The sequence below is a fragment of the Ailuropoda melanoleuca genome, chromosome 1, assembly GCF_002007445.2.
Source record: "Ailuropoda melanoleuca isolate Jingjing chromosome 1, ASM200744v2, whole genome shotgun sequence".
Lineage (NCBI taxonomy): Eukaryota > Metazoa > Chordata > Mammalia > Carnivora > Ursidae > Ailuropoda > Ailuropoda melanoleuca.
Window position 1 is genome coordinate 167,362,474 of NC_048218.1, and position 17,902 is coordinate 167,380,375.

General features: G+C 50.9%; 1 protein-coding gene across 20 annotated transcripts in view; it reads right to left on the reverse strand.

Annotated features, from left to right (window-relative positions):
* NOD1 (nucleotide binding oligomerization domain containing 1) overlaps positions 1-17,902 on the reverse strand; it is a 64,601-nt gene that overhangs the window by 12,933 nt on the left and 33,766 nt on the right. For 6 of the 20 annotated variants that reach the window (XR_004628354.1, XR_004628353.1, XM_034669867.1 and 3 more), the window contains 6 exons: positions 15,506-15,589; positions 14,561-14,644; positions 11,315-11,398; positions 10,315-10,398; positions 7,535-7,618; positions 3,933-4,016 (listed from right to left, as the gene is read on the reverse strand). Coding sequence is in view for 8 of the 20 variants with exons in the window: in XM_034669867.1 (XP_034525758.1) it covers positions 3,933-4,016; positions 7,535-7,618; positions 10,315-10,398; positions 11,315-11,398; positions 14,561-14,644; positions 15,506-15,589 (504 nt within the window). In the remaining 12 variants the exon portion in view is untranslated. The other 14 variants (XR_004628343.1, XR_004628347.1, XR_004628345.1 and 11 more) reach the window with 11 other exon arrangements.

Below are 17,902 nucleotides of genomic sequence, written 5' to 3' on the forward strand. Positions count from 1 at the left end.
AGTCTTTCAGCAATGTGTGACTGGTCAGGTCCATAATCCTGAAAAAGCTGTTTTTGTCCCCAGAGGCCTCAGCCCTCCTGCTCTGGTCCCTTTGAACACCTGGAGCTGCGCTGCATTCAACTGCCTTTGGGTCCGGGTCACCAATAGTCTTGTTATATTGCATGTGTGTTTTCGGATGGGTTGAAGCCTTTCCGTCCCACAAGACTGGTGCCTTCACAGTGGGAAATAAGCTATTCAAAGTGTTTCCGGCTTGGGGTATACCTTGTAAATCTCCAGCGATCGAGGCACCCTCTTCACTTCCTGAGAACCTTGCAGATTTCCTGGAACTCTATGCGGGTACAGCCTTCTGCTGCTCCCTTGTTTCATGCCTGTGTGAGCAGCCACTGTGAGCCTTCGGTGTCTTGTGCTCCAGCCTGTTACAAACAGCTTCAAGAAACCATCTGGGATCCCAGTTCAAAGGGTCCTGTTAGTCACAGTCTAGAGCCTTCTGAGGATTAGGGATTCTGGAAACAGCACCAGAGAAAAACAGCTCTTGGGACTTTACAGAATGCTCCTGACCGCTGACACCGCTGCACAACCAGAGCATGGAGCCGTGAGTCCCCATCACCCCGCTGAAGAAGGTTCCACCCGGGCCCTGGTCCTGTACAAACGCTGGAGACCTACCAACACCCTGACCAGGGAGAGAAACAGCTGCCACCCGATAGACTGCCTCCGCTCATGACGCCGGATCAAGACTTCCCACTGGAGCTCAACAGGACACCATTTGCCCTCTTTTCCTTCCCTTCCCTCTGACATTGGCTTGGGGAGATAACACCCCTTCCCTCCCAGGCCACCGCTCAGGGGGCAGCCTCCGGAATTCAGAGGCCCCTTTTGTTTCAGGCTAGGAGAAAAATCGCACTTTCATCATTCGTCGGCTCCTGTGAATTTACATCCTGAGTCGGAAGGGAACTACCAGGAGCCTTGCATGATTCAGAACGCTCCTTCTGGCAGATCCTTACTTCCGGGGATAAATAGCTTGAAACTATGATCAGGAACTTCTCTTTAATTCTTGAAATGTTGTCCGAACTGCCACTAGCAAGACCCGCCCCACAAAGACCTTCGACTCCCGGCCACAGTTGTTCTCGGCTGTCGTTCAGCTGGGCGAGGAGGCGCCTGCAGCTGGAGCCTCCCTTCCGGGAGAGTTGAAACTCAGTTACAGCAGATCACAAAACAAGCCACTTGCCTTAAAAAGATGACTCCTTCCAGGGGGTCTTTGATTTATTGGATTTTGATTGGATTGGAAACCGTGGCTTCAAAGTGCCCTGCAAACACTGGGGATTATCATCATCATCACAGATTTTCAGTGCACGTTTGCAGCCGCTCACCACCAAGCAAGTGGTCTCCCTCAGAATGGACCAACAAACAGGTACAAAGAGGACAACCGACTTAAAGGCATATAAATCCAAAGCCGTAACCTGTGGATGGCATGGAGATACAGCCCCAATATCATGACCCGAGAATGCCAAAGGTCAGCAGAGGCGCGCAGAACCACAGAGCAGTCGCTGAGAAGAATGAATGGAACCTTTCATCAGTCAACCTAGAATTTCCTGGTCAATGCTAGGAAATTTGCTGAGACACGCCTTCAGCTCCCCTTAGGAGGGCAACCTAGCATAAAACAATACATTCCCTGCTAATCAATTCATCTTTGTTTATGCCCTCTGCCTTTAAGAACCTTTGTCTCATTTGGCTCAGCAGAGCTCCCCCATACGTGCTAGATGGGATGCTGCCCAGCTCATGAATTGTTTAATAAAGCCAGTTAGACCTTCCAGTTTACCCGGTTGCATCTGTTTCTCCAACACCATCACCCGGGCCCCACCCTCAAAGAGCTCACGGTCTGCAGCACACCGCCTGGCAGGATAAACGTGCGTGACGAACGCCGTACAGTGTCAAGTCAGAAACACCCGACCTGCCTTTGCAGCAGAGCCCCCAGCGGGACTTGAGACTGCAAGGGCTTCTGGGCCACGGGCGAGGCAGAACTAGACGTCCAAAGAACGAGTCACTGTGCTGCCGGTGACTGCAGTCAGAGCGGCTCCCTCACCCCCACCCTCGACCGGGCTTCGCGGAACCCCGCTCCATGACGTCACCCACGTGGGGCAAGCCAGGGACTGAAGGGAAGATGCTGCCAGGCCAGCACCTGAGCCTCCTTCTCAGTCCACCCCCTGCCCCCCATCCACGCACAAAGTGCCCTCTTCCGGCTCTGGGTAGCACACCTGGGAGCTAGAGACACCGGGCCCTGCACAAACCATGCCTTGGGTAGGAACAGTGGTCCTTCAGAGGCAGCAAACGCACCTTTTCAAGCTTGACAGAGTTCCAGAAAGCAGCTGTGTGTCCTTACAACTGTCCTCGTCAGCCCCTGAGAAGAGTAGAGGCCAGCGGTTGTCTGCAAACTTCTGCAGCCTGGCCTGCCTCCTCCCCGCTCTGCCCGCCGTCCTTGGACAACAGAAGCGGCCGGAGATGAAGGGCTTCTGGGGAAGGGGCCTCAGGCAGGAGGGGGGCTGGAGATGAGCTTGAACTCAAGTCTCATCCGCTCCCGCATGCCTTCCGGACAGAGGAGCGGGCAGGGCCCCAGCGCCTCCCTCAGGCTTGCTGGAGCTGGCCTGTCTCCTCTAGGACAGTGTTTTCCAAGGGTGTTTTCAACCATGACCCAAATAAGAACTACGTTTTACACCATGAACCAGCATCTGTTCAGAGACACATGTCCATATCTGAAACAAGAGTATAAAATCATACTTCAGACTACGCACGGTACCTGCGGGTACTCTGCTCGAGTTCGTTTTTTAAATAGTGCTGGTTGCAACCCATCAAACTCATTTTCTGACCTGCTGACAAGTTCCAAACCAAAGTTTAAAAAGCACTGTTCTCGGAGCCGAGGTCAAGGGTCTGTACCTCGATTTACTTTTTTTTGGCTGGGAAATTCTCCCCAGTTATGAAGAAATAAAGTAGCTAATGAGTAACTACCCCCTGAGCTGAGGATTCGAGTGCACAGTGAGGCTGCTCCTTGGATCTCAGAGAAGCCACAATGAGAGCGTGAACCCTTCCTCCAGTCTGGGTCCTAAGGGAGGTCTGGCTCTGCCTCCCAGCCGGGTCCCCCACGCCGTCACTCTGCAGGGCTGTTTCCACCCGACGTACAAGACAAACTCCAGAACACTCAGCAGTCTGTTCAGCCCCCTGTTCTCAGCTCCGGGAAGCCAGTCCTCTTAAGCAATCAGGGTCCTTTCTGTCTGGCTGCCATTTCCCCAGCACCCAAGCCATGGCTGCAACTGTTACTAATGGGAACTCCCCCCACCCCCACTTGGCCCAGCACATTCTACAGGCCCCGACCCAACAGGGGTGGCAGGGGTATACGGAGTGGAATGGGGCTCAGTGTTGTAGAAAGCAAATGATTTGGCTCCCTCCCACCAGCCCCATAAGCAACTCCTCAAAGCATATTTTGAAATAGGAAGTTGAGGCAGAGCACAAGTCAGTTCAAACCCAGCATGGACGCATCTCCGCAAGCCGAGGAAGCCCAGAAAAGGAGAATGAGCCCCACCCTCCAGCTAGCGCGGTCATCTCTCAGCCTCCTGATTCCCTCCCAGTGGGAACCCCTGTCCTGGGCTGCTTGCCCCATGCAACCCCGGGGGGGCAGATGAGGACAGGTGGCCTGGGAGGAGAGCACTGAGCACAGAGTCAGGCAGTCTGGACCAGACTCCAGCTTCTCCTTAGGTTGCACCTTGGGCAAGTTTCACTTCACTGCTCTGGGCCTCAGTTTCTACATCAGTGAAATGGAAATGATACCAGCTACTTTACAAGATAATGGGAAAGACGAGGAGTAGGTGCACAGGCTCCACACTGTGCTGGCACCCAGTCAGTGCTGACTGAGTAAGCACGGTTATCATTATTCTGACGTGTCTTACCAAATCTCCATGATGCCAGTGTTACTCTGTAAGGCGTCTGCCAGCTGGGCAATCCCCTTGGCTGTGATCTGGTTCTGGATAAGCCTGAAAGAAGAACATGTCTTGTAGCAGATACTTAATACTGGATTAACTCCGCCCCCCCCTCCCCGTTAGGGAGTTGTTAAGGGTATGGTGGGAATGAGACAGGGTCAGCGGACGAACTGGGTCCACGTGACTTGTAATCTGGCTCAGACGGTCTTGATTAGATCTGCTAGAATAAAGGACATCCTTTAACATGTTTAATTTTTTGGTGTATTTTTAGAGTGAGCTTAATGTATCTGTGTATTCATACATAGATAATTTAATACATGAATACATGTAGGTGTGTGCGTTGGCATTTTTTGCTGCACGGGTGCCCCATCAAAAGTGTTTGGAGGCCACCAGGCTGAACAACAAACTCTAAGAAACACCCAGGGGACAGGCAGTCTGGTGGCTTTTTACAGTTAAGCAGCTGCCAACTGGCCGTTCACTTCTTTGGGGAAACAAAGGCTTCTAAGAATGCACCATGTCCTCGCCAACATCTCGTGGGGGGAGGGAAGAGAGATTCTCCTGCTGCCTCTCATGGGTCCCAGCCGAAAAGCATCGATAATGGGGCCTCTAAGAGTGTACCCCATGATGTCAGCAGTGATCCAAATGAAACGAAGGTTTCTGATACAGCTGGGGAGCCTGGGCAGTTTCTCAAGTGCTCCCCTGGGCAGCGGGGCTTCCAACCCAACCAAGAGCTACATGCCGCACGAGGCACTGATGGGTCTTTGCTTCATCACGCACCCACTCCTCGCTCCTGGCTGTTTGTTTGCAGAATAAAGCTACTGCTGAACTTGACCCTAAGAAATTCTGGGCACTGACCCAAGAAAGCAGCCCTACGAGGAAGATGACAGCTTCGCCATCGTGATTGATGAGATTATAGAAATTAGGTGAGAAGGGGCCAGTCCCCGGAAGAAGCAGGACAGCATAGTGGCTCAGAGCTCCCCTCCTACACACACCTACTCCCCACTTCCCAGCCACAGATCCTTGAAGAAATAAGCTCACGCTATCTGTGCCTCAGTGGCCTCATCTGTAAAAGGGGAGCAAGAGAACACCCCCTCCCCAGGTGTGTGAGGTCTCAGTGGGAGGATGTGTATAAAGGAAGTGATTCTCACGGTTTCTGCCCCTGGGCCCGGGGCAGGGAGCTTGTCACCATCACTGCCCCAGCGCATAGGACTGCATCCCAGTCTCCCAGCCACGTCTCCCAAAGTGGGACCCCTGGGCTCTGCGGTGGAGGTGATAACCCCCTGGTAAGTATGACCACAACATAATTTGGACATTTTGGCAAAAGGAGCAAAGATAGAACCTGGAAGTGGACCCAGAACCGTGCACGGGGTTAAACTGCTGCTTCCTCGTCACCTCTGTGGCTGCCGCCACTGGCATCACCTCCATTTTGCGGGGAGAGCTGCTTCCAGCCAAGATCCAGCAAGAGGTTGGGTAGTAAGAAAGCCAGAAAGTGTGGCAGCGCTCAGGGACACATGCCCCCCAGGGCTTCCTGCACAAGGGCCAGTGTGGTCTGTGCGAGCACACAAAGCGGCAGAGACTCACTCTCTAGCCCTGGTCCAGCTCGGGGCTCCCTGCGGGGGCTGGCAGGGCACCAAGGGCAGGAGATAAAGTCGAAAGGCCAGGAAAACGGCAACGACAACAAAACAGATGTAAAAGCACAGGCTGGCTGTTGTACAGAAACTGACAAGGTGAGCTGAAATTCATATGGAAATACAAGGGACCCAGAAGAGCCCAAGCTTGAGAAAAAAGAACAAAGTTGGAAGACTCACACTTCCTGATTTCAAAACTTAACTACAGTTAGAATAATCAGGACAGTGTAATCCTGACATAAGGATAAACAGATCAGTGAACTAGCATAGAAAGTCCAGAAATACACCCATACGTTTACGGTCAATTGATTTTTGGCAAAAGTGTCAGGGCCATTTAAAAGGGAAAGATAGTCTTTTCAATGAGAGGTGCTGGGACAGCTGGAGAGCCACATGCCAAAGAATGAATCTGGGCCCTGTGCCTCAGACCGCACACAATAATTAGCTCCAGAAATTAACATTTAGGATCAAAGTCCTCAACGCAAGAGCCAAACTAGAACAGTTAACGGAACTTGGATGTAAATCTTAGTGACCTTGGATTAGGCAACAGTTTCTTGGTAAGACACCTAAAACGCCACCAAAGAAAAAAAATAAATTGGACTTCCATCAAAATTAGACACTTTTGTGCTTCAAAGATCACTAATAAGAAAGCAAAAAACCCCACAGAGGAAATACTTTCAAACTGTCTACCTCGTAAGCGTCTAGTACCCAGAATATATAAAGAACTCTAAGAACTCAATAATAAAAAGGCAAAAAAGTTAAATCTATTAACATTTAGATTAAATCTGGGGGAAGGATGTGGAGACATTTTCTTCAAAGATACATGAAGGCCAACAGGCACATGAAAAGAGGCCCAGTGTTAGCAGGGAAATATAGATCAAAACCACAATGAGAGGGCACGTCACAACCACTAGAGTGGCGAGATTCAAAAAGATGGACAATGACCAGTGTTGTTGGTGAGGGTGTGGGAGCTCAGAGCCTTCCCACAGTGTTGGTGGGAAGGTGAAGGAGAGCAGCTGCTTCAGAAAATATTTGGGGGCGCCTGGGTAGCTCAGTCGTTAAGTGTTTGCCTTCGGCTCAGGTCATGATCCCAGGGTCCTGGGATCGAGCCCCACATCGGGCTCCCTGCTCGGCGGGAAGCCTGCTTCTCCCTCTCCCACTCCCCCTGCTTGTTTCTCTCTCTCTCTCTCTCTCTTCTCTCTCTCTCTCTCTCTTGCTGTCTGTCAAATAAAATCTTAAAAAAAAAAAAAAAAGAAAATATTAGGCAGCTCCTCAGAAAGTTACATACAGAGTGGCCATATGACCGGCAATTCTCTTCCTAAGTGTGTGCCCAGGAGAAAAGAAAGCAAACATATGTCCACACACAGACATGCACAGGAATGTTCAGGGTAGCATTATGCACAACAGTCAAAAAGTAGAAACAACCCCAATGCCTACCAACCAGCGAACGGACTGTGGACGACTCGCACAGAGGGATATCAGCCACACGGAGCCGCGAGGTCTGACACGTGCGAGAACGTAGAGGAACCTTGGAAACACGTGCCAGGGAAAGAACGCAAGTCACACGTCATAGCGTTCTATTTTCATGAAATGCAGAGAATAGGCAAATGCACAGGGACGAGATAGTCGAGGGCCTGGAGGAGAAAGACGGGGAGGCGCTACTTACCGCATGGGGGCGTTCTCGGGCTGGGGGCCGTGGGGAAGTAAAACCGACCTGCAGCTGGATTGTGGTGCTGGTTGCACAGCCTTGTGGGTACACTACAGACCACTGACCTGTACGTTACTGAGATTTTTTAAACTAATCCTCTACACCCAACATGGGGCCCGAACTCACAGCCCCAAGATCAAGAGCCGCCTGCTTTACCAGCTGAGCCAGCCAGGCACCTCATCTCAAAAAATAGGTTTTACAAGTAGCACAGCCTGAAATTCGGAGGTTCTCTGACTTACCATAAATGTTTCAACGTCTGGTTGACTTTTAGCATCTCCGCCAGGCTCTCTGCCACTTCGTCATTGAGTTCGTTTTTGGTGAGCCTAGAAAAGAAAGGACGTGTTTACCCAGGAGACACCCTACCTGGCACGCATTTTTAAATGCGTTCTCAGAAGTGGGATCCCAGCCCAGATCTCCGCAGCTTAGGCTGCTAATCACTTGCTGGCCCGAGCAAGCAGCCAGGTCCCGACCCCAGCCTCCGAGCCCCTTAGACAATAAAGGGTGATTCATTCCTAGTGCCAATCCGTACGCAAGCCCCCACTTCTTAGCTCTGCTGCTCTAGCAGAGCCATGCTCCCTCCCCATCTTTGCTGGGGCCTCAGACCCCAGAAGATAGGGACCTGCTTCCCGGGCTTCTTCCAGCCCCCAAGTCCCCTTGAACACACTGGACAGCCTGTTACCAAGGCCAGTCGTAGGAAGACTTAGAAAAGCCTGTCATCTACGTGTTAAAATGTGCTCAATGCTCTGCTCTGAAGCCTGTTGTGAAGGACCCACGTTCAGGGACTCAGAGTTCGGGAAGTCTCTCAGCTGTTCTTAAAACTCGAAGTGGTCTGGATAAAGCACAGAGGACTAGAAGCTCCTGGGTGTAAATAGGATTGGACCCTGTTGTACCAGTGGATGAAAGAATAAAGAAGAAGAATGAAACAGAACCTTAAAATATCATTCCTCAAAGGGCAACTTGGTAGTGTCGACCTGAATTTCAAATGTGTTCTACTTTCAGCCCACGATGGCATTTCTGGACACTGACCCTGTGGCGGGAAAAGATCTGTGCAAAGATCTGTGCACGTGGTACCGACCGCGGCGTTATCGGTCGTAATGTGAAATGTGGACAGCGGTAAATATCAGCAGAGGCTACTGGGAAACTAAATTGCAAACATCCGTTCAGTGGGACGTTGTGCAGCCTTTAGAGGGAAGGAGGTAGAGAGAACAAGGCAGAAGAACACGGCATTGAAGGGTACTCGGGAGCCAGACACGCCCCATGTGTGTCACTCACTAGCAGGACAACCTCGGGCAAGTGGTTTAACTTCTCTGCGCCTGAGTTTTCTCACCAGACAAATAAGGGTGAACAGGCACAGTATAGATGTTATGGGGTGGCCGTGAGGGTGCGTGAACAACTATAAGGGGCTGAGATTAGGGGCGCCTGGGTGGTTCAGTCGGTTAAGTGTCCAACTCTTGATTTCGGCTCAGGTCATGGTCTCACGGGCGTGAGACTGAGCCCCGTGTCAGGCTCTCCACTGGGTGTGGAGCCTACTCAAGGTCCTCTCGCTCTTCCTCTGCCCCCCACCCTACTCACACACTCACTCTCTCCTGCTCGCTCTCGCAAAAAAAAAAGTAAAAGGCCAAGAAGAATGCATGGCGTACAGTCAGCACTCGAGAAATGCTCGGTACTAACATTGTTACTGTCCATGTACAGTATTGGTTCTCAACTGGATGCTTCTCTGTCTACGGGACATTTGTCAACATCTGGAGACATTCTGAGCATCAGATTGGAGGGCACTGCTGGTGTCTAATGGGTAGGTGCCCAGGGTTCTGCTAAACACCCTATAATGGACAGGACAGCCCCTCGCAAGAATGATTTAGACCAAAATGTCAACAGTGTTGAGACTGAGAGACCTTGACATAAAGGACATGTAAAATATGGACAATACATGGTTAAGATTTTTCTTTAAGATTTGAGAGAGCGAGCGCATGCACAGCAGGGAGGGGCAGGGGGAGAATCTTGAGCAGACTCTGCACTAAGTGTGAAGCCTGACACAAGACTCGATCTCACGACCCTGAGATCATGACTTGAGCTGAAATCAAGAGTCGGGTGCTTAACCGACTGAGCCACCCAGATACCCCTTAAGATATTTTGTAAAATACAAAAATTCTATTTTGTAAGAAAAGGGATATGTATGAATATATATTCAAATGCTAGAAAAAAAAAGTTATATCTGGAAAACACGAGGGAGGAAGTACTTTCACTTCCTACTTTGACTTCCTTACAGTTTTTTAAAAATAAAGTATTTTTAAATATTTTTTTTTAGAGGAACAGAATTAAAAATGCATTTCATGGCCAGCAGGTCTACTAGAACTCTCAAAATGACATTGTCAGAATGAACAAACTCAGCTGATAGGTGCCCTGAGTCCCTAATACAGTTCTCTCACCCATAAGGAATTTATGATACAGGCAAGTAAATAAAAATTCAAATAAATTAAATGACAAAAGAAAAAACAAAACCAAAAAAAAGAGCACTGTCAGAAGGCAACGTACACTAAATTAGTCCCCCCTGGAGGGCAGAGAGGGAGTGAGGAAGTGGGCTTCCAGTGACTGGTGAGCTGGACCACGAAGGGCCAGATCCTGTGATGGGGCACATGGAGGGGAACGTGGATTAAGAGGAAGAAGAGAGAAAAGTTTGAGGCAAGTGCACCAAAGTTGGACTCTGCAAGCTTATCTGAAGGTGCTCCGAGGATAATCCTGACAGAATGGCCAGCTTTCAGGTTTTCCTGAGGTCTGGGTTGGCAAAGAAGGCTAAGGTCCAACCCATGCTCCTGAGGCCCCCTTCCCCCTTCTGTACCTGTTTGTGCTTCTAGGAATGGCTGTTTTTTTTCTAGGAGGAAATTAAACTATCAACCCAACACTGAGGAAAGGCCTAGAGCCTTTTCAATTAAAAAGGTGGCTTTTCAGTTAAGATTCCAGGTCATGTGGTCTTTGGAATAATCCCTGAGACCCAACCTTTCAACAGGACTCTGGTTCTTACCAGAATATTCTCAGAGTGGTGTTGTGCTGCAGGGCCTGTGCGAGGCTCTTTCCTCCTTCTGTGGAGATGCCGTTGAAAGCAAGACTAGGAAGGAAAACGTGTGGGGTCAGTCATGAGAGACACGTCTACATTTGACTTTGGCTTCAGCAACAGAAGCTCCCAGAAGGTGCTGCCTGGAGGCGGCCCCTGCCCACGAAGGAAGTGGACTTGAGGCAGGAAGAAGTGCTCAGCCTGGCCAGCAGCGGCTCCAGCTTTGTTGCTCCAGGGCCCACGTTCCGAGCATGAGGACAGGCACAGGACCGCTCAGGGAGAGGCCAGGCAGGACATGGAACGTCCGCGAGACCTGGTCCCAAGCACATCAGGGGCTGGGAGGGCTCTGCCTCAGGCGGCTGACAAACATTTGCAAGGTGCCCATCAGTGAGACCTGGAAAAGCATCCTCTGCCCTGGTGAAGAAGAAACTCTGCTATTGCCCCCACTATCTTGGATTCTTTTTCAGTGTCAGGAAGAACCCGGGCAACAGGGAGACACCCGAGGCTCTGGGATTTGGCCAGCGGCCTAAAAGAAGGCCAGGGAGGAGCAGGTCTCTACAGAGATGAAGGTTCCCCTCTGTGTCAACACCGTCCTGTGAATGAGGAAGGGACAGCATCCCCTTCCAGTGTCATCTGGACTTGAGAATCCTCCCCACGTCCCCACTGCCAAGGGGCCCGGGGCGAGCGCTGAGGGGCTGGCAGGGTCCTAGGTCTTGATCTGGGTGGTGGTGACACATGACAAGTGGCCGAGCTGAACGGTAATGTGCTTTGCCTCTTACGTGTCCATAAAATGGTTTACAAAAGAAAAATCTCACACACACACACACACACACACACACACACACACAAATACCTTCTCCATTAGGCAAGCCAACCCCCCTCCCCTTGGCTGCTCCCCTGGCACACCAGGAGGCACATGGAGTGCCCAGGCTGGACCCCGGGGACAGCGGGTCCCAGAAGGCAGCAGTACCTCAGGTTGGTCAGGCTGGGGTGGTTCCTCAGAGCCTCCGCGAAGGCCGTGGCTCCCTCATCACCGATTCTGTTGCCCCACATCCTGAGGGCAGAGGCGAGACGGCGGTGTGAGCTCGCGCTCACCCCTTGCTTTCTGCGGGGGGCCGTGCTTGCTGTGTCCTCACTCACAGGCACAGGTCTCGGCTTCGTCCCTGGAGCTCGGCCTGGAGAAGACTCCCCGGCAGCCCCTTAGTGAGGATGCTCTAGGCTTCACATTCACAGGGAAGTGTAGGGGTAAGACCGGCAGAAGCCTTGGGGACAGAAGCCCAGCGGGTATTTGCACAATTAGAGACCAACATCACCGTGGGCTTTCGGAGAGCTGTCAGAGGGCCTGGGCACACGACTGTCGCAGAAATGCCCCCGCCACCAAGGAGACGTGTTGGCAGCGGCCGAAAAGGGAGGCCCGTGGAGGTGCCGACTGCTAGCGTCCGTCTGACCCGCTGCGGGGTCCGAGACATTCGTGAGGACACAGTCGGTCTTCCAAGAAGCAAGGACCAAGAAGCACCCTCAGAAACCTCACTGGCAATGCCGCTCAGGGTGACGAGGGCCCTGCCCTGCGTGCGAGTGGGTCGTTGCGGTCTGGGGGTCTGGGCAGGGAGCTGCAGTGACAAAGCCCCACACCTGCCCTCTCCACAGCGGCTAACCTGCGAGGCTCTGCGTGGCAGGACACTGGGCTCCCGTTTTAACTGGATTTTTACCTGGATTTAACATTATGTGAATTACATAATCTCGTGGACCTTTAGTCTCCTCATCTGTAAAATGGGGCTAATATTCCCCCAGAGTAGGTGTGGGGTTAAGTTAGTTAATTTATATGCAAAGCACTTGGAAAGGTGCCCGGCCTACAGCACGCAGCAGCTGTTTTTAATAGGCTGAGAGCACTGTCTGCCCGGCCCCCACCCAGCGACCTGGGGCTACCTGGGCAACGGGCTCTCACCAGACCTGCAACCCGCCACCATCCCCTGCAGATGCTAGAGCCCTGCAAGGAGTTCTCAGTGTTTTGCATAAAAAGTGTGTGTATTCGAGGAGGATGCAGAGAAAGGGGAAGCATCTTGCACTGTGGGTGGGAATGCAAACTAGTGCAGCCGCTCTGGAGAACAGTATGGAGGTTCCTCAAAAAGTTAAAAATAGAGCTACCCTCTGACCCAGCAATTGCACTACTAGGTATTTACCCAAAGGATACAAACACACAGATTCGAAGGGATACATGCACCCCAATGTTTATAGCAGCAATGTCCACAATAGCCAAAGTATGGAGAGAGCCTAAATGTCCATCGACTGATGAATGGATAAAGAAGAGGTGGTGTGTATAGACACACACACACACACACAGGAATATTAGCCAACAAAAAGAAAGAAATGTAGTCATATGCAACAATGTGAATGGAGCTAATGAGTATAATGCTAAGTGAAATAAGTCAGTCGGAGAAAGACAAATACCGTAGGATCTCACTCATATGTGGAATTTAGGAGACAAAACAAATGAACATGGGTGGGGGGAGGGAGGCAAACCATAAAACAGACTCTTAACTACAGAGAACAAACCTCACTTTGGAGGTAGGTAGGTGGGGGATGGGCTAGATGGGTGATGGGCATTAAGGAGGCACTTGTGGTGCGCACTGGGTGTTGTAAGTGATGAACCACTAAATTCTACTCCTGAAACTAATACTACACTATGTTAGCTAACTGGAATTTAAATAAAAAATTGAAACTACGAATAAAAAATTGAAACTATAAAAAAAAAGGTATGTTTACCATACAATTGAATGGTATCAAATTTTTAATAGAGTGGAAAACTACCCGTGATAGGAGATTAAATGAAAAAGAAGAAAACTCTGTACATAGTTTGACCTTTCCTATCCTCAAATAGAGCACACGCCTGCATGTGAGAGCTTTCTTGCTCCTCAAATGCTGACAGTATTTCTGAGATGATTTTTAGTATATTTTTCATAGTTTACAGATAAATTATCTGTGTTTCTTTCATAATCAGATAAAAATTATAGCAATATAAGGAGGTTTAAAAAGCCTCCAGAATCAAAACTACAGTGAGATACCACCTCACACCTGTTAGGATGGCTACTAGCAAAAGAACAGAGAATAACAAGTGTCGGCAAGGATGTGGACAGTCTGGAACCCTGGTGCCCTGCGTCTGGGCATGTAACGCGGTGAGGCTGCTGTGGGAACCACTGTGGCATTTCCTCAAAAACCTCAGAAGAGAATCACCAGCTGATCCAACAACTCCACTTCTGGGTGTATAGCCGAAAGAAGTCCAAGAGATCTCGGTACACCATGTTCCCAGCAGCAGCCCTCACGACAGCTCAAGTGCGGAAGCCACCCAAGTGCCCACTGACAGACAGACAAAACGTGGCGCGTACGTACAGTGGACTGCTACCCCGCCTTACAACGGAAGGAAGTGCCAACACAACTGCGGCATGGATGGACCCTGAGAACCCCGGGCCGGGTGAAGAAAGCCAGTCCCAGAGACACAAATACCGTATGGCGTCACTTCTAAACTCCCAGGGACAGAAAGCCGGGGGTGGTGGGCGGGGGCTTGAGGAAGGGACGACGGGGAGTTCTCATGTACCAGGTAGAGAGCTTCTGGTTTGCAAGATGAAAAGAGTTGAGGAGATGGACGGTGGTGATGGTTGCACAACTATGAGGATGCGTAATGCCCCTGAATTGTGCCCCTACAAATGGTTAAGATGGGGACTTTTATATTATATGTATTTTACCACAATAAAAAAAAGAATTGAATTTAAAGAAAGAAAAAAGGCATCAGCACCTAGGTGGCTCAGTCAGTGAAATGTCTGCCTTCGGCTCAGGTCATGATCCCAGGATCGACACTCACATCAGGCTCCCTGCTCAGCAGGGAGTCTGCTTCTCCTTCTCCCTCTGCCCCTGCTTGTGCTGTCAAATAAATAAATGAAATCTTTAAAAAAAAAAAAAAAGCCTCCAGGGACTATAGAACATTGCCAAGGTGAAGACTGTCTGTGGAAAGCTACTGCACAGGGCTAGATCGGCTCCTCTGTTTGCTGGTGGTGAGAATAACGGACTCTTGCATGAATGAAATAAAAGTGTGTGCAAGGGAAGCTGCAGTCAGTCCCAGACTTTTGGTGTATTTACGTTCGAGAACAGCAGCTGGCACGATCCTACACAGAACAGCGTGTATCTCTCTCTCTCTCTCACGCACGCACTCGCCTCTACTCACCCGATTTCAAAGATTGATTTGCTGTTCTTCACAGCCAGGGCGAGGCACTTTCCTCCTTCACTCGTTATTTTGTTCTCGCCCAGTCTGCAGAGAGAGCCGTGCACAGGTCAGCCCCCAGCGGTGGGGGGACTCCACCGTCAGCACCCTTGTGCCCCGCACAGGGCCCCTTCTGCCCCCCGTTCTCCTGGGACCTGCCGCGCCCATGCCCGGGCTTCCTCTCAAGGAAGGACCCACTGCCCTAGAGAGAGCCATCAGAATCCTCTCCAGACGTGGTCGCTGTCTCTGCCAAAACTTAGGGACTTAAGCTTTCCTGGAAGTTCTTTAAATGGCCTGCAGAGTATGGCTCATTTCCATCAGCAGACCCGGGGGTTCCCGTCTCAGCTGTAAGTGGCCAAGGTCTCCAGTGCAGCACCAGGGGCTCCTCCGAGCCCGGTGTTCAGTCACCTCTGTCAGAGCATTTCTGTGACAAGGCCAAGGATCAGGCTCTTACAGGCAACTAGATGGGTGCCACGTCTGAACATCTGTGTCCCCCCAAAATCCATATGCTGAAACTCTCAACCCCTCAGGTGATGGTATTAGGAGGCAGGGCCCTTGGAGGGGATGAGGTCGTGAGGACGGAGCTGGTGTGAATGGGATCAGTGAGGCGCACCCCCAGAGCTCCCTTGCCTCCTTTTCCACCGTGTGAGGACACAGCAGAAAGGCCCCATCCGTGAACCAGAAGCCCGCCCCTCACCTGGCCCTGTGGAAACCCGAGCGTCCCCGTCAGGCCACGATTCCTCCACGTGGACAGCTTACCTGCCACACACAGTTCTCACTGGACCAGTGTGACTCTGGGCAAGCAGAAGGCTTTAGGGTGAGCGCTCTTTATAGTGGCATTTATTCTTTGACTAATGAAGGGGTGACCACAGAGGCGACTGAATAACCTGCCACGCACACCCCACTTACTTCAGGTGTGTGAGGCCTTTGCACTCGTCCAGGATTCTAGCGATGTACCTGGCTCCGACATCAGTGATCTGGTTGTTGTATAGGCTTCGAGAGAAAGCACAGCATGAGACTTTAGGATCCCAATGTCAGCTTTTTTCTTTTTTTTTCTTTTTTTTTTTTTTTTTTGAGTAGAGTTGACGCAATGTCCCATTAGTTTCAGGTGTACAGCACAGTGAAACCACAAGTTTATAAGTTATGCTGTGTTCACTACAGTGCAGTTCCCATCTGTCACCACAGGGTGCTGTACGACATCACTGACTAGGGGAAGCCTCTTGCACTGTCGGTGCGAGTGCGAGCTGGTGCAGCCGCTCTGGCAGACAGTATGGAGGGTCCTCAGAAAGCTGAAAAGAGAGCTACCCTGCGACCGAGCAATTGCACAATTGGGTATTTACCCCAAAGATACAAATGTAGCGATCCAAAGGGGCACCTGCACCCCAATGTTCATAGCAGCATTATCAACAACAGCCAAACTACGGAAAGAGCCCAGATGTCCATCAACAGATGAATGGATAAAGAAGATGTGGAATATTATTCAGCCATCAAAAAATGAAATCTTGCCTTTTGCAATGACATGGATGAAACTACAGGGTATTATGCTAAGCAAGTAAGTCAATCAGAGAAAGACAATTATATGATTTCACTCATGTGGAATTTAAGAAACAAAACAGAGGATCATAGGGGCAGAGAAGGAAAAATAAAATGAAATCGGAGACAAACCATAAGAGACTCTTAATCATAGCAAACAAACTGAGGGTTGCTGGAGGGAAGGTGGGTGGAGGGATGGGGTAACTGGGTGACGGGCATTAAGGAGGGCACGTGATGTAATGAGCACTGGGTGTGAGAGAAGACTGATGAATCACTGACCTCTACCTCTGAAACCAATACTACATTATGTTAATTGAACTGAAATTTAAAAATATTTCTATTGAAAAAAAAACCACTATCACTGATTTATACTCCTTACGCTGTTCCTTTTATTCCCGTGTCCCAGTGTCATCTTAATGACCCCCATTTTTAAAGTGGGGTATGTGCTGGCTGCCGATTTCTGAGGTCTGGGCTGAAAGGAGAGAGGAAGGACACGGAGAGCAGTCTGGGGCTCCGGGGTCCCGCAGGCCGGGTGGAGAGCCAGCTGTGCCTCTGGCCCGGCCTCTGCTTCTGCACCTGCAGGGAGGAGCAGGAATCCGGGCTCCCCCACAGGGGCATTGGGACAACTGCGGGCGACCGCTCCAAGCCCGGGTGCACAGCCAGCGGCCGGTGATGGGTATTGTTCCATCACGGTTACAAGCAGCATCTCGAGGGGAAAATGTTTTGTGTTGGAGCCTCCTCACTGCTCCCTGTTAGTCATTTAACCACCTGATACCAGTTCAAAAAGGAGGCAGAGAGAAGCTGAAAGTGGTAACTAGACGGGTTTCAAGTGTGGGTGGAGGGATGGAGTAACTGGGTGATGGGCAGTTACCTGAGCCGAACGGCCGCCTGGGATCATGGGCTTCCAGGGCCTCACCCCAGCGTGGAAGGAGGGGAGGCCCGCGGGTTGACGACAGGCTGCCGCACTCAGCCAGCATTGGCCAGGGGCCGGCTGGACCAGCCGCCCAGCGCTTACGCTCCACCTCCCAGAGGCTCTGAAAACCCAAAGCTTTTTCACAACTATTCTGGCCACTGATGTGCCACCATTCGTGGTCTTTATCCTAACTGCTTTGACTGTTCATCCACTTTGCTGCCGAAATAGTAAAGTACTTGAAACCGGGGTGCGTGCCCTTGACTTCACCGGTCCTACCACCACGACACAGCATGTACCCTGAACTCTGATCGGTGTCTTGCCCTCAGGGTTCTGGATGAGAGACCATGGGCCCACAGTGGCGAATCGAATGTGTAAACAGCATCTAGCATTTATAAAACCTGTCCCCAGGGGCGCCTGGGTGGCTCGTTGGTTACGCGTCTGACTCGATTTCAGCTCAGCTCATGATCTCGGGGTCCTGGGATCGAGCCCTGTGTTGGGCTCCACTCTCAGTGGGGAGCATGCTTAAGATTCTCTCTCCCTTTGCCCCTCCCTCCACTCAGCTCGCTCTCTCTAAAATAAATAAATCTTAAAAAAAAAATATCCCCAGCTATTCCCTCAGCAACCCCCAATCACCACTCGTAAAACACTTGCCTGTATGAGGATCCCAATGCACAAGGGAAAAGGCTGCAGTTTCACATTTCCTGACTTGCTCAAAGAGTGGGCTGCTGGCCGAGCCAAGAGCAGGACCCCGGACGCCCAGCTCCCCGTCCGGGATCTTCCTGGCGCCTCAACCATCATCCCAACCATCCAGTGACCCCATGAATGGCAGTTCCCCGCTCCTCTGTCTTATGACTGCATCC